The sequence below is a fragment of the Gopherus evgoodei genome, chromosome 3 (genome assembly GCF_007399415.2).
Source record: "Gopherus evgoodei ecotype Sinaloan lineage chromosome 3, rGopEvg1_v1.p, whole genome shotgun sequence".
Classification (NCBI taxonomy): Eukaryota; Metazoa; Chordata; order Testudines; family Testudinidae; genus Gopherus; species Gopherus evgoodei.
The window spans coordinates 170,842,701-170,859,722 of NC_044324.1; the positions used below are offsets into that span (position 1 = coordinate 170,842,701).

General features: G+C 41.5%; 1 protein-coding gene across 1 annotated transcript; it reads right to left on the minus strand.

Moving 5' to 3' along the window:
• Positions 1–931: 931 nt before the first annotated feature.
• Positions 932–7,117, minus strand: LEFTY1 (left-right determination factor 1). The gene is made up of 4 exons (XM_030554286.1): positions 6,853–7,117; positions 5,575–5,821; positions 4,263–4,502; positions 932–1,271 (listed from the first exon to the last, which is right to left on the minus strand). The coding sequence occupies exons 1-4, from the start codon at positions 7,115–7,117 to the stop codon at positions 932–934; spliced, it is 1,092 nt and encodes a 363-aa protein (XP_030410146.1).
• Positions 7,118–17,022: the final 9,905 nt, after the last annotated feature.

Consider the following 17,022-nt stretch of genomic DNA (forward strand, 5'->3'; position numbering starts at 1 on the left):
ATTTTCATTATATACTTTTATTGTTTTCCTAGTGTTTCAAAATATACAAGATAGAAAGGAAGAAAATCTACTCTGGAATGATTGTGACATACAACTTGAAAAAATAAGGGCCTGATCCTGCAAACCCCTACTCATCATGAGAACAGTCTTTACCCTCCAGCATCCCCATTGACTTCAGGATTGAAGGATTAGACCCCAAAGTTATGGCATAAAGGTGAGAAATAGACAGTTTTGAGTTGTAAAGTATTTACATTTAAGTGCTTCTGGTCTGTGATTCACGGTAAGTATGTTTTTATGGTCAGGACTGACACACAGACAAAATTACTGGGCATGAGATTTCAACACATGGTTAAGAATGATTGGTTCAACAGTTCTTCAGCTGGAAATCATCACTGCTAGTTCTGCTTTCCTCTGTAGGCGTTCGCTATGAGTCTGATTCTGAAGTTAATGGTGTTACACCAGTGTAAGGAGAGAGCCAGGCTTCATATTTATCAAGTACATAGGGCAGCAAAATACATGTGTATATACGGACTGTCTTTATAGGTGATTGCTGCATTAGTGGTGGGCACCACACTGGGTGCAATGACCAGAGTCACACGACCAGCAGAGGACACAGGCAGGCACAATTCCTCAACAGGGGCAAATGAAGTTCCAAGCAGCTGCCAAACCCTTTTACAGGATGCAATATGCAAAGTCCTTTGCGCCAGCCCTGACAACCAGCTGGCATGAAGGGGCGGGGAGGGGAGCTGAGCCATGTCTAGGACCTCTTTTGCAGCATCGAGGGTTGATGGCAGCACTTGCCTGCACCTTGCACACAGGGAGTGCAAGCTCTGGGACAGTGCCTACCTCTGTGGAATTTAAGGGAGGAAAGGACTCCTGAAGGTCCCCTCCCCCTTGAAGAGCAGCCAGGCCCCGGCCATATGTCCTTATTTTACACCACTGCTATGTTGTCCATAATGCAGCCACATTTTTCTACGATCATGTTAGGAAATTCAGCCACTTCAATTTCTGTGTAGTTTCCCTTCTTGACGAGGTACATCATGGGAAGTGGGGAGCTATCCACCACGGCACAGGTTCTTTCTCCATAGCCAAAGCGGCGCAAAAGGCTCTTGGCCTGCACACAGCCCCCCATGCAGAGGTAGGCCTGATACCCCGCAGGCTCAATAATCCAGTACTGAGTCCAGGTCAGTTCTCGGAAGTTGATGTAGTGTTCCTGCCGGCAGCAGATGGGTTTCTTGGTTGTGCTTTCCTCCTTGCAGTCTCCAGGCCCCCTATCAAAAAGCAAAGCCAAGAAAGAATGTCTCTGTGACTGAAAATCAGGACTCATGCTGAAAAATTGGGGTGGAGTCCTTGTCATAAACATCAGAGAAGGGCTTGAGCTGCAAAGCTTGGCTCTAGATTAGCACCCTGCCTGCCCCCAGAATTCAGGGATGTTTAGATCCAAGGTGAGGGTTCAGACCCATTCTTAGTTCAAGAGTTTAAGTACAGAAATGAGCTCAGTAAATCTGGGGAGAGGAGAGGCTTTAAAGTAAAGAAACTTCCTAGCTATTCCATTTGCAGCGATTTATTGCTAGCTGGGAAAGCTGTGTCCTTTGGGCCTGAGTCTCCATTGCTATGCACCTTGTGCAGTCCTTTACACAGTGCAAAGTGTAAAATGCTATCATGTCAGAACAGGAGTGTTTTACAAACTCTTGCACTTACTTTTCCTCTGTGTAAATGACTACCCAAGATGCAAAGCCACAGAGAATCAGTCCTTCTGTTCTCTGGCTCTAAAAATTCAATGCTATCCCAGCCCGGATATGTTTGTCTCCTCTACTCTCTCTGTGTTTCCGTGATTTGAATGAGTGCACGCGGCCACACTGAGCACATTAATTCGGCGGTGTGCGTCCATGTACCGAGGCTAGTGTCGATTTCCAGAGCGTTGCATTGTGAGTAGCTATCCCATAGTTCCCGCAGTCTCCCTGCCCATTGGAATTCTGGGTTGAGATCACAACGCATGATGGAGCAAAAACAGTGTCGCGGATGATTCTGGGTAAATGTCCTCACTCAATCCTTCCTCCGTGAAAGCAACAGCAGACAATCATTTCGCGCCCTTTTTCTTTGGATTGCCCTGGCAGACGCCATAACTTGGTAACCATGGAGCCCATTTAGCCTTTTTTCACTGTCACCATATGTGTACTGGATGCTGCTGACAGACGCGGTACTGCAGTGCTACACAGCAGCATTCATTTGCCTTTGCAAGGTAGCAGAGACAGTTACCAGCCCTATTGCACTGTCTGCTGCTTTCGAAATTGGCAATGACGGTTACTAGTCATATTGTACCGTCTGCTGCTGTCATGGGTGCTCCTGGCTGGCCTCACTGAGGTCGGCCGGGGGCGCATGGACAAAAATGTGACTGACTTCCCAGGTCATTCCCTTCTTTATGTTTTGTCTAAAAATAGAGTCAGTCCTGCCTAGAATATGGGGCAAGTCTACTAGAGAATCAGAGAGCACAGCTGCTCCAGGTCAGAACCCCAGATATCCCGCAGAAATGATAGCTGCATGCCATTCTAGGGGGTGCCCCTGCAACAGCCCCACCCATTGCTTCCCTCCTCCTACACCCCTCCTGGGCTACCATGACAGTTATCCCCCCATTTGTGTGATGAAGTAATAAAGAATGCAGTAATAAGAAACACTGACTTTTTAGTGAGATAAAATGAGGGGGAGGCAGTCTCCAGCTGCTATGATATTCCAAGCAGGACATCTCCTTTACTCATTAAAGGGTGGCGGGGGGAGAGGAGCACAGCCTCCCACTGCTATGACAGTCCAGAATCTCCATTAGACATGAAAGGCGGGGGGAGGGGAGAGGAGCTCAGCCTCCAGCTGCTATGATGAGGACGGTTACCAGCCCTATTGCACCATCTGCCAGGACTGAATCTCCAGGACACGAAGTTTAAAGAAGGGAATGACCAGGAGTCATTCCCATTTTTGCCCAGGCACCCTCGGCCAACCTCACCAAGGCCAGCCAGGAGCACTCATGGGATGATGACAAGGACGGCTATCAGTCATTTTATACCATATCATCTGCCACCGGGAAGGGGAGGGGAGAGAATGCTGCTGTTTAGCGCTGCAGCACCCCATCTACCAGCAGCATCCAGTAGACATACGGTGACATTGAAAAGAGGCGAGTGAGAAACGATTTTTTTCCCTTTTCTTTGGGGGGGGGGTAAATTGATGACATATTCCCTGAACCACTGGCGACAATGTTTTTGACCCTTCAGGCATTGGGAGCTCAGCCAAGACTGCAAATGCTTTTTGGAGACTGCAGGAACTGTGGGATAGCTGGAGTCCTCAGTCCCCGCTCCCTCCCTCCATGAGCATCCATTTGATTCTTTGGCTTTCCGTTACGGTTGTCACACTGCACTGTGTTGAGTCCCTGCTGTGGCTTCTGTCTATCATAGCCTGGAGATTTTTTCAAATGCTTTGGCATTTTGTCTTGTGGAACAAAGCTCTGATAGAACAGATTTGTCTCCTCATACAGCAATCAGATCCAGTATCTCCTGTACGGTCCATGCTGGAGCTCTTTTTGGATTTGGGACTGCATGGCCACCCGTGCTGATCAGCGCTTCACGCTGGGCAAGCAGGAAATGAAATTCAAAAGTTCGTGGGGCTTTTCCTGTCTACCTGGCCAGTGCATTCGAATTCAGATTGCTTTCCAGAGCAGTCACAATGGTGCACTGTGGGATACCGCTCAGAGGCCAATACCATCGAATTGCGGCCACACTAACCCTAATCCGACATGGCAATACCGATTTCATTGCTACTCCCCTCGTCGGGGAGAAGTACAGAAATCGGTTTTAAGAGCCCTTTATAGCGATATAAAGGGCTTCGTTGTGTGGACGGGTGCAGGGTTAAATTGGTTTAACACTGCTAAATTCGGTATAAACGCGTAGTGTAGACCAGGCCGAAAAATCTGAACTTCACAGCTGGTTCCTAGCTCTAGAATGAGCCTAACTAAAACCCCATGTCCAAATAGTCCAAATTTTAGGGAAGTTTGGAACCAGATCTTTATCCAAACTTTGTGGCTCATTTCATTTCTAATTGTGAAACATTATTTACCTCACTATGCAACTTTAAGACCACTTTGCATTTTTGCCTACCTTACCCACTCTAGGAGTTTTGCAGCTAAATCAGGCTTATCCAAACCTGGCCTGAAATGTTATGTGCAGTATGAATTAGCAACCAAATACCAAAGACAGCATAGACTTGGATTTGACACATACCCATATTCTTCCAGGTTGAGGGTATAAAGCACCAACTCAGGTTTGCCCAGGGCTTTATCCAAAGGATCCTGAGAGGTAAACCTCACGACTTTGGCCATTTCCGAGGCATAGCTGCCTAGCCTTTCTCCTTCAATCCAAATCTCCAGGAGCATTGGTCCCGACTTCTTGGCTTTTAGCCAATAATGTACAGCCTGGGTCACGTCAAAATTCTTCCAACCAGATTCCATTATTGGAACCAACCTGTTTGACAAAGTGGGGACCAAAAAAAAAAAGTCAATTTCAGGGAATTGAAGGCATAGGACCTGCAACTCATAGCTGTCTTCAGCCAGATAATGCCCAGTGAAGCTCTGTTTACAACAATGGCATAAAACCGGAGATGAATTTAGTCCCTCTAGTTTGCCATGTGCCCTGACTGTACAATAATTCTAAATGGATAGCCATTATTAAACTGTAATCAAAAATAATAACACTTATTTTTAAGAGATATACTCATGTAGCAAATGTTGAGGTACTAACTAAAGAACTACTATACCCATTCACATAAAAGAATTCCTTAGGATTTGACAGAGTTTTGGCAATGCAGGACCATATTCAGCCCTGGCATAAACAAGTGCAAGCCCTTTAAAAACAATGTCATTTACATCTGTTTTTGCCAGAGCTGATTTGGGTCTATAAAGTACTATGCAGAATTAGTTTAATAGCTTTTGTGTCTGATCTTGCCCTCAATGAAGTCTATGCAAAGCTTTTATAGACTTCAGTGGTGCAGAATCACAGCCACTGTACAGAATTTGTATAGTCAATGAACAATGAAAGAAATCTTAAGAAGAAAAGCCAGCAAACCATCAGCATTTTCAAAATGGGAAACTGAGAGAAAGAGAGAGAGAAAGAGAGAGAGAGATGTGAATGAGACAGAAGGTTATGCCAGAGCAAGAAACTAGAACTAATTATTAAGATTGCAATTTTTTAACTGTATTATAATGTATAGCTTTCAGACAAATTACAGAAATACAGCCACTTCGAGATGAATATTGCAATCTTTGTAAGAAATAAAGATGCCCTTGCTCTTACGAACTCATTATGGAATTAAAAGAGGATACAAAGCCAGAGCCTGCAGTCTACTTAGGTGGAAATTGTGCCAGAGCAAGGGCTGTGGGCCTGATTCTGATCTCACACCAGTTGTTTACAGGTGTAGCTCTACTGGGTTCATTGGAGTGTCTCCTGATTTACGCAAGTGTAGGTGACATAGAATCAGGCCCAGTAAAACCAAGTCGCTAAAATGCAGCTATATCCACATTAAAGGATGATTTCTTACCTGGAATCAATCAGGGAAGTCCTGTTGGTGCCATCAGCTTGGACCTGCACCCAGTACACACTGACTCTGGCATTAGTGACTGGCCTGTGAGATTGCTTGGTTGTAGGCATGTTCGTTCTGTTCAGGGGCTTTTTGAAAAGTTTTAGTTCCGCCATGGTCACTTCACTGTTTTCAGGTATTCTCCCTTCCATGTCAAAGACCAGATTCTGGCGTGTGGTATCAGAGTAGAGAACTTCTCCTGCAATATCTTTGTACATTGGGAACAACAAGGAGAGCCTGGCTCAGCATCATTTCCATCCCACACAAGCAAAGCCCTAACACTTCCCTTTCATTCCTAATTATCACAACACACTCATCTCGTACTCCAAAGAGCGGGCCTCTTAGTCCCTACACAGATACTAAACATGTCTTTTCTAATGCACATTGGAATCAATGCCTTGTAAATGCCCTCATCATCTCCCTCTGCATGGCTCTCTGTAACCTGCTGGATAATGGGAAGGAATAAGTATTTTATTTCCCCCAGAACTCAAAAACACCAATGGCTAGGCATATTTATTTTACAAATCTCTATATGAAAACAGGCTGCTGGACTGTTTTAAACAAACAACTGGCTTTTGGTAACTGGCCCGGAAAACAATGTAAATCTTTTGAATGCTGAGCATGCTGAGATTTTGGGTATAAAGAGCACTAATATAACATGTAAGGCTAATCAGAACTTTCCTGCTGATATTTTTTCTGACTGAAAATTGAGTTTTGACTAAACAAAACTTTGTGTGGGAAGTACCTGCTTTCCTCACAACGTTTTGATTTTTTTGTCAAAAAAATGAAAACTGACATTTTTGCAGTTTTTAGCTAGAAACTGGTGGGGGAGAGGAGAGGAGGAGGTTTTGATTTAAAAATAGTTTTTAAATTTTTGTCAACATTTTCTATAGGAATAAACCCACTTTTCAACCCACTCCAATATCAGTTGTAATGACCATGCAATCCTCCTTGTTATGCTTTAGTCTTTAAACCCCCATTACTTTATGCACATTCTATTTTATCCACATAATAATAAACAGAGAAGGGTCCTAAGCTGTAATGTTCAGCTCCAGAAACAGATCCAAACTGAAATTCCCCCAAGTTTGGCAATTGGCACTATGGTTTTTGTTCAGCCATTATATATTTGGAATCCAGAAAGTCTGGATGCATATCTGGATCTGAACTTCCCTCAAATTTGAATGGGTGTTTGGATCTGGGGCTTTGCTAAACTAATTGTAATAATACTAGCATTTTTACCTGCATTGCCTGGGATTCCTCTCAGGATGCCAGCCAAACTTGGCAAGGCTCTTCTCTTCACTCTGTGGCGCCTCAACATGGAGATGTATTTGTTCCTTATGTGATCTGGGATAACTAGATTCACTAGGTCTCTCTTCTGAAGTTTTGGAACCTCAGAAAGCCCCAGTTTCTCCAGCAAAGCCTCCTTCAGCTTTTTCTGGGTTAATCCACTGGAAGTGGTGCTTAGGCAGAGTACACAGACCATCCAGCCAAGCCTCACACTCATCTTCTGTCAGTCACCAAACAGCTTATCAGAATGGATGAACTGATCACTCTCCCTGGAGGCTGCTCTTGGCAGAGATGCCTCTTCAAGCTCCCAAGCTGCCTGAATGGGAAAGGGACCTAATGTGTTGGATTTTTATAGCAAGTCCGGTCCCACTGGCACAACAAATTCCACAAGTGGAGGTGAAGCAGAGGACTTGAAAGGGATACTCTCACATTGGTAGTAACAAGACATATTAACACCTTCATGTGCTGTGAAGTTAATAAAAGAAATATTTAGGAGAGTCTCCAGTTATTTTAGGTTGGAACAGGGCTTCCATTCTTTTTAGCTCCTTTTTCACTTTTGCCCTCCAAAGCTCTTAATAGCCTGAAATGCCTCATGCTCAGTCTGGGTCAAAGGGAACATTTCTGCAGAGTCTGAAATTATCATTTATGTACACCACCACAGTATACAACTCCCTGGAAGACACAGTTCCTACCATAAGGAGCTCACAACTACAATTGGGCAGACAATATCTTTAAGATGCATAATTAATCAGTGGGACAGGTGAAAGTTCAGTCTTAAAATGATACATATATTAAGAATATTTAATTCTAAATCATAAGATCTTTGGGGCAGGGACTGCTTTTATCTTTGTGGACTGTGCCAAGCCCATGCTCGGTGATAAATAATCACAAATCCTACCATTTTGATGGCTTATTGCCTTGTAAACCAAGCAAGATATTTCTGAATTACAGAACTCTGAAAACATACTGTTTCTACATTTGAAAGAAGTGTCCTCAATTTTATCTCTTGTAGATTTAAACATAGCTTATGTTTTAAAAAAGGCTGCATTATACAAATAATGATTATTTTTTGGCAACTGTCAGAAACCAAACTCTGCTTTTGGGGGATACTGTCTGCCCAGCAGTTCCCCTCACCCATCCCATTGCTTCAGCAATATCAGTTATCACAGCAGATGGCTGTCAGTGGGAAATAAAGCTAACCTGGTAAATCGAGGTGTTGTTTTTTAAGTTACCTTTTCAACTTGAAGCCTCTACATCATTTGCTTCCCTGGAGTTTGCACGCATAACCACTGGAAGTCTAATTCCTCACAATCCCCATGAGGAGGGAATTGAAAAATAGCATCTTGATCAATGAAATGTTAGAGCAACTTGACATTTTTTGTAAGTTCTAAGGTTTCATCCTTTCCAGACAGGGAGGTCACATGACATTGACATTTATTCTAATTGTAGATGGGCTTGAAGTTGAGCCCACCTTCAGATGTCGCCAGCCTCCACTGTTTTTGCTTGTTTCTACAGAGATAAGGCAAACTGGAAAAAATGTAACCCAACCCCTTTGATTCTTTTTGAATAGGGCCTGGTTTGAGGACCCAACTACTAAAGTTCTGTCAAGCCAAAATAAAACCATCCTCTTTTGGCCCATCTATAGTTTACATAAACCTGAGCCTGCTTGTAAATGGGCGAAGGAAGGGAATAGAACCTTTTGAAAAAAGTTATTTTACTAACTAAAGGTTAAGGTTAGTAAAGTTACTTTACTTTAGTAACTGCCCGAATTGTCTCCAAAAGCTTTTCATAAGCAGCTTTCTTTATAGACTTACATTCTCCATTATGTTGTCATGGATAGGATAAACCCATAAAATTCAGATCTATGGCTAGATTCCCAACCAAAATGTGGGGATGATTAGATTATATTTATGAAGTATGATATTATACACTAATTAATTAGTTTATTTAAGCACCATCAGTGTGCTCAGTGGTTTACAAAATGTAGATTAAGACAATCCTGATCCTCCTGACTTCAATGGGATTACTTACATGAGTTATGTTGCAAGTGTGAGTGTAAGGTGTGTTTGTAGGAATTGGGCCCCTGCCTGCATTCCTTCTGGCATTCCACACTGCATCACAATTTAAATGTAATGCTGTTTTGAACACTGATACATCAGGATGCAACCTTTTTTGTTACATCAGTGGTTCTCAACCAGGGGTATGTATACCCTTGGGGGTATGCAGAGGTCTTCCAGGGGGTACATCAACTCATCTAGCTATTTGTCTAGTTTAACAGGCTACATAAAAAGCACTAGCAAAGTCAGTACAAACTAAAATTTCATACAGACAATTGATTTATTTCATAATTATTTGATCAAAATAAGGAAGTAAGCAATTTTTCAGTAATAGTGCACTGTGACACTCGTATTTTCATGTCTGATTCTGTAAGCAAGTTGGTTTTAAGTGAGGTGAAACTTGGCAGTATGCAAGACAAATCAAATTCTTGAAAGGGGTACAGTAGTCTGGGAAGGTTGAGAACCATTGAGTTACATAATGCTAGCATAGACAGATATAGCATTAGCAATGAGTTGCATCGGAATGAAGTACAGTGGCAAGGCTGCAGTTGACAAAATCTTCCCTAAGACACAGATTTCCTGACAAATCATTTCCAGTGATGAACTCATAACCTTGAATTTGGAGAAATTTGGGGAATGAGAAGAGTCACCGGCTGTAAAATAGTTACAGTCCATGCATTCTGATTTTCTTTGAACCAGTCAGAGGGCCTGATCCTGGAACCCTTATCTACCCACACAGTCCTTGTTCATGTCAGTAGTCACTAGTAAGAACTATTCAAAAAACTTCTATTATGGAAAGTGAAAGCTACTGGTAGATCCTTCAGCAGCAAAAATCTTCTCATCAGTAAGTGATTTCTCTCATGGCTGGTGTCCAGCCTATTAGGCTGAAGACTCTTCATTGTCAAATGTGTATTGGAAGCAGATTTATAGGCTCCACATGTAAAATAAAATTATTGAGCAAACACAGTTGAAGCTCAGCTTTAAAAAAAAAGGATGTGGATTGCAGGCTTTTCACAGGATAGTGATTATCTGCTCCAATTGCAGGATTTGCCATTCTCTCTTTGTCATGCAAACAAGAAAAGTCAGGAATTTTATAATAGCTCTTTCTGTGAAATGTGTATTGGAACCTACATGGTGCATTTAAAATGTCAGACAGGGGATTTAAGGTGGCTGCGAGGAATGAAATATGAGGGACTGACCGTTTCAATACAAGTCAATAGTTGGCGGGAGAGGGGTTAATAAGTGCAAGATTTTTGTTTCATTCCAAAGCAGCTCTCAGCCATGGCTGCTTTGTTGGCTGGGCATATCTGCACAATGTTTACAAGCCTTTTGTAAATAAATCTAATGGGTTAAAAGAGAAAGTGTGAAAGACTTAGACTTAATTGTACAGATTTAACCTAAGCAACATGGACATTTCAAACAGATTTGTTGTGCCCAGCAGGAACGTCTATTTACTGAGTGTGGGTGAAGATTTGTGTCCTTAACTTTTTGAGATTTATATTTCCATCTACACAACTATTTTGTGTCATAACCAGAGCCATGTTTGAACAGCTCTTGCTTGAGAAAATGTTAATATGATAGTTTCTTCATGTTAGGAAAAATGCCAAGTGTGGTTTGTGCATCATGTGTATTGAACAGAAGTGGGGCCAGGCTGCAGCTGTGCAGCATTATATCTGGATATGGTGTCTGGATCTGGATCTGGAGCTGTGACGTTCAGGCCCATATACAAACTTCCCCACATTTCAGAAGTGCTCAGTTTGGGGCCTCAGGTTTGATCCCCATCTCTAATATTTTCTTATTAATCTCTGTTTAATTTAAAGCAGATTGAGTGTTACACATTTATCAAGTAAACCCACAGAATGTAATGTTCATGGTAAATGCTGGGCCTACACCTTTGAAGATTGACATCTTTTTATGCACAGAACAGGTATAGTACATGTAGCAGCTGTGTAAACTGCCCCCTTACAGCTATCTCATCAATGGATCTCATCCCTGACCTGTGGGGGTGGAAGATGGGGCAATTCAGTATTTTACCCCTAATTTTTAGTAAAGATAGCCCCTCACACTCTAACTCAGAGTTGTATTTGCATTCCGTCTTTGGCCTCTCTCTTGTGACTGCCAATTAGTATTAGTTCTGGGAATGCTGTCTGTGACACTTTTCCACTAAGAAAAAGTACCATGCAAGTCAATGGGAATTTGGATATTTAATTCAATGGGCCCAGGATCGGCTCCTAAGAACTGAAGGGAAGCAATCAAGCTTATTTCACAAAGACCACCTAACAGAAACTTTAGGTCATTATGGATTTGGGCCAAATTCAAAATGGTGACCAAGAAAATAAAAGTTCCGTATCCTTTGCTAACAACTGGATCAAAATCATCCCATCTAGGCCACCAAGAGCCATTAGAGAATAACAGCCTTTACTTACTATCATCCTGGGCTGGATTGGAACCAGCAATCTACATCAGAGAAAGTCTTGTAGCCCAGGTCAGTCTCATAACCCATCAAGTCCTCCTTAGAGACAAAATACCATATTCAGTTAGCGAAGCCCCTGAAATCAATGGAAGTTGTGCTCACTTATGCTAGAGACCAGGGCTGCATCTGTCCCACAAAGTAAAAAAAAAAAAAGTATATTTAACTAATGTAACAAGAGCCACATTTCAGTGTAAAAAAGGCTGTACAGCTCATCTGACCTTGAACTCCAGGATATCATAAGCACTACCATGGAGGCAGTCTCCCTTTAACTGTGCTGTCCAGATCACTCTGACATTCAGACTCTCTAACTTTACCACTTCTATACTCAGAGTTCTGCTTTTCCTTATGGACTTGCTCCAGTCAAATAACTCAGACAAGAGGTTGACTTTTATGGTGGGAATGGATAGAAATGTTTGGCCTCTTACTGTACCTCAGATCAGGTGATGCCAGCCAGGTCAGACAGCTTGCTCACGTTATTTGTGTTATCAGCATTTGCAAAGTGGCACAGTCCTGGCACAAAAGTCTCTCTATGTTATTTTTACAGCAATAACAAACACAACTGTTTAAATATACAGCTTTTTCTCTTACTTTAGTGTTCTCCTCTCCAGCCATTCCCCGCCAGTCGGTAGCTGGAGAAGTTGTGTTTGTTATTGTGCTAGGCCAAAATACTGGTGAATGCTTTCAAATCAAATACATTTAATGTCTCAGTCAAATGACCTTAAACAGGCTGTGGCATACCACAGCCTGTTTATTACACATTGTTTTATGTCATTAACTGCTGTATGACTTAGGAACTCTTTCTCAGGATTCAGTTTTGCAGTTCTTAAGACAATGGGAGTTTTGCTGACCAGAAAGACTGTGTAAGAACTGCAATACTGGCCCTAATTGGTACCTGTGTAGAGGGACTGGTTTGCAAGTGCCACCTACTTGTCTATTAAGAACACACTTAATTGCCTATATCTTAACAATGGGGATCCACTTTGTTTTTTCAGAACAACGTAAGGCTGATCTACACTTTAAAAGTTTCAGGGCATGTTTCACTAGCAATGTTAAGCAGGGCTGCTGTGGCAGTGCTTTAACGTGACTGTGTAGTCGCGCACCAACGCTTGCTTTAAAAAAAACTACCTCCATGAGGGGAGTAGCTCCCAGCACTGGTGCACTGTCAACAATGCCACTTTACAGCGCTGAAACTTGCAGCACTCAGGAGGGTGTTTTTCACACCCCTAGTAAGAAAGCTGAAGCATTGTAAAGTGGCAGTGTAGACAAGGCTTTACAGTATAACTGTCAATTAGGGATGTGATTTTTTTTTTTTTTTGCTGGCATAGTTATGCCAGTAAAAACTCTAGCATAGATGCAGTTGAACTAAAACAAAGGTGCTTTCTACTGGTATAACTTACTTTGGTTCCCAAACTGGGCCCTGGTCGACACTAGAAAGTTTTACCAGCATAGCTATGTTGGTTAGGAGTGTGAAAAAACACACCCTTTACAGACACACTAGCAAAAGCCCTAGTCTAGATACAGTTATGCCAGTAAAAAAAGTCCTTTTGCCAGAATAGCTTATTCCATTTGGGGAACTAGTTTAAGCTATACCAGCTAAAAAAACCTTTTGCCAATATAAGCTGCATCTCCTAGAGGAGTTTGCTGATATAGTTCTTCCAGTATATCTATACTGGGAAACCCTTTTAAGCATAGAAAAGACCTGGAATATATAAACTCTTCTATATTGGTATAACACATGACTGTCTGCAAGGTGTCATTTAGTTCCATTAATAGAGAGCTTGCAGTGGCAGAACTGTTACAAAGCACGTGCTAATGAACAGCGAATAATTTACATTACCAAATTTACTAGGAGGTGTCTTCTCAGTAAGCAAAAAATACATATTAAAGGCCAAACTGAAGGAAATTTTAAGTGAGCATCTTCTGCTAAACATCCATGAAGATTCATGTGCAAATAACTTGCATTCTTTGGTAGAGTGTAAATAGAGAAAGAAGCAGTTCTTTGTGGTGACAACTGCAAAAGTCAGATCAAGATAAATTGCAGAGGATGATGTTAGACTATAATATATACATAAAAAAGAAGAACTGAGATATACACGTGGCTATACATTACTAATGGTAACATCTGTTAGACCAGGCATAGGCAACCTATGGCACACGTGCCAAAGGTGGCACAAGAGCTGATTTTCAGTGGCACTCACACTGCCCGGTCCTGGCCACCAGTCTGGGGGGCTCTATATTTTAATTTAATTTTAAATGAAGCTTCTTAAACATTTTAAAAACCTTATTTACTTTACATACAACAATAGTTTAGTTATATATTATAGACTTATAGAAAGAGACCTTCTGAAAACGTTAAAATGTATTACTGGCATGTGAAACCTTAAATTAGAGTGAATAAATGAAGACTTGTCACACCATTTCTGAAAGGTTGCTGACCCTGTGTTAGACCATGGATTAGTTGCCCAAGGGAAATAATGGAAGAAGTCCCACTACTTGAGATATTTAAGACTTTCTGGGCAAAGCACTAGAAAGTATACTGGAGAAAACAAACCTACATTGGCAGGAAGGTGAGCTAAATTATGCTTATACATCTTTTCTCTGACCTATGTGGCTATAATAATGTATGTGACTATGTGTCAATAGGTTTTACATTGTGGGACCCAGATTTATTCAATACCAAAATAATTACTTGTGCATGGCTTTTTTTCCTGTTCTTAACAGCACATTAGCTCCACATCAAAAGAATGATGACATGAAGTTCTGAATAGATCCAACAACAGTGCCAAACCTAACGTGTCTGAGCCCTGCACAGACCCGAGTAATACAGAGGACGAATGCTTGAAAGACTTCAGAATGGATAGGGTTAAAGAAATGTGAAATAGTCCTCCTATTTTTCTTATTTTGGAGACAGCTTTTCTTTGCCATGAACTTGAAAGGATACTGTCTGGTTAAAAAGTCTGTATTTTTTAAAAATACCTTAAGTCTGTTAATAACATGTCAAATCATTAAAACTAAACCAATGTGTAAAAATCTAATGTACTTTTTACTATTTATGCTGATTGTTTCCATTATACTTTTTACTCATCTTGGACAATGACAACTGTTTGACCTGTTTCCCTTTTGTCTATATCTAGTTTCTTTTCCCTTTGTTCTGTAAAGCACGTACTTTGGGGCCTGGTACAAAAATAAGTAATAAAATGAAATCCTAATATGAAGTTTTATTGTCTGGTTCCCATGTCCTAGAACAATGATGCAATGTTTAGGTTGCAGAAGTTTCAGAAGAGTGTTTATATCCAACAAATAACAACAATTGAAACTGTTTTAATTGAAATAAAAATAAAATAAATTAATCACAATAAAATTATTTATGTGTTTCATTCTAAACCAGAACACAAAAGAATATTTTATTTCAGGACATAGGTTAAATTGTGCAATTTCCTGCCATGTGCTTACATCAGTGAAAACAAAGGGACTAAAACCCTGGATTTAACACGGTCCTTGCAAGGCCAAAAAATAAAGCTGTGCAACCCACATTAGACTTAATCCATTTAACATCCATACTATAAAGCCCAGGGAGATGCATCTTGCTCAATTGATTTTTAAAGGAAGAGCTAACCAGGCTTTGTCAGGTCCTTTGATGTGTGAAACACAAACATGCAAGCACAGCTGCTAATATTTTTTTACCTGACCATCTGCTTATACAAATGTATTAAATCAGCAGTGGCCAAAGTGCAGCCTGCAAGCAGAGAGTTCTACAGTGAAGCTGGCTGTGTTCCTGATGCTTAATCTTGATGTTCAGCCCATGGAAACCATAGGTCCCTGCTAGGGTGACCAGACAGCAGGTATGAAAAATTGGGATGGGGGTCAGAGGTAATAGGGGCCCATATAAAAAAAGCCCCAAATATCAGGACTGTCCCTATAAAATCGGGACATCTGGTCACCCTAGCCCCTGCAGACAATATCATCCTTCCAATGCTGGAACCTGCGGGCTTCCCATGCAGCACCTCTCTAATAAAGATACTGTGGCTGTAATCTACTCCCTTTTATGCAACCTTGTTGTAGCCCTCAGGTTTCTGGATAACTGCCAATCCAGTCTTGAGTAAAGGTGCTCCTGTAGCAAGTCAGATGTTTGGGGGAGATTTTCAAAGGTACAAAGGGGAGTTAGGAGCCCAATTCTCACCGACTGTCAATGAGAGTTGGGTACCTAACTCCCCTTTGTGCTTTTTAAATCTCCCCCTAAAATTGCAAAATGAGTAGGAATAGCTCACTGCTCCCAAAGACCAGAACAGCTCTGTCAGAGCTGGAAATTCATTTGAGCCACTTATCCATTTTTTGCTCTGACCTATAGTTACACCCATGAGACAGGCTATCAGGAGATAGTGACTTCAATAAGATCCAGATCCGGCAAATCCAATACGTATAGAATTTCAATTGACTTCAGCAGGAATTCCACATGCATCAGCTTTGCGAGATTAGGCCCCCAAAGTCTTCTTCAATCTTTTCACAGCTTGATTCACTCTCAGCCCTTCACGACAGTGCCAGCTCAGTTGTGGATCTCATTATGGGCCTGGGTCAAAGGAAGGCACTTTAGCACATGCTGGTATATTGCACATAAGGACAATTTCTTGTATCAGGACTCACAGTCATCATATTAGATTATTAAATTCTCTACTTCTTGGGCTTCTCTTGAAATTGATCCAGAAACTGCAGTAGTTGCAGAATGCAGTTGCCTGCTTACTCCTTAATACAAGTGTCTGGGTGTGGCAGCTGCCCTCTATGAAATGCACTGGCTGCCACAAGCTTATTATTGATACATAAAACCCAAATCTAGAAGAAAGATTTTGTGAACCCATCTATCACCCTAAGATACCCCCAAAGCAATTCAGATTGACTGGTTTATCCTTTCTTGCCATTCCCAAGTATAACGGACAACTGGTTAACCAGTTAGAGACAATGTCTTCTCACTGTTAGGGCCTATCTCACTCATGAAACTCTCTCCCGCGGGATGGCTATCAGAATCACACTGTGGGTGTCTTCACAATTTGCTTGAAGTCTTCCTGATTAGGTAAATTTAATTATAACCAGTTAGCATCCCCTAGTACCATCTGCTCTTCTGAAGCAGTGTTGTGTAGCATTGGGAACGAGGAGTCTTGAAGACTTGGTCACTTTTCCCAGCTCTGTCAGGAAAAGACCTTGAGCAAATCATACAGGCCAAAATTAAGTCCATATTTAGACAATTAAATGAGCAACCTGATTTTCAAAGTTGCTGAACAAACTCAGCTTTTGTTGACAAAGCTCTCTTAAGCAATTAACTCTAACAAGGTACAGCACACAAAGCATCCTGGTATGATAAACAATATGCACCTTGCAAGCTGCTATTGCTTATTTATTAAAAAGATATTATTCTCTTCCACGAATTCACAGGTGACAAGTGAGATGCTTGAGCTCAGCTTGCAATTACTGCATTCCATTTTCTTCCCCTTTATACAGAGCAGACCATACTACTGCTCCCAAGCTAGACATGGCTCACAATCTGGTAAAATATGCTGCCTGGGGCTAGAGGAGATGCATCAAACACATATACACCCTTCC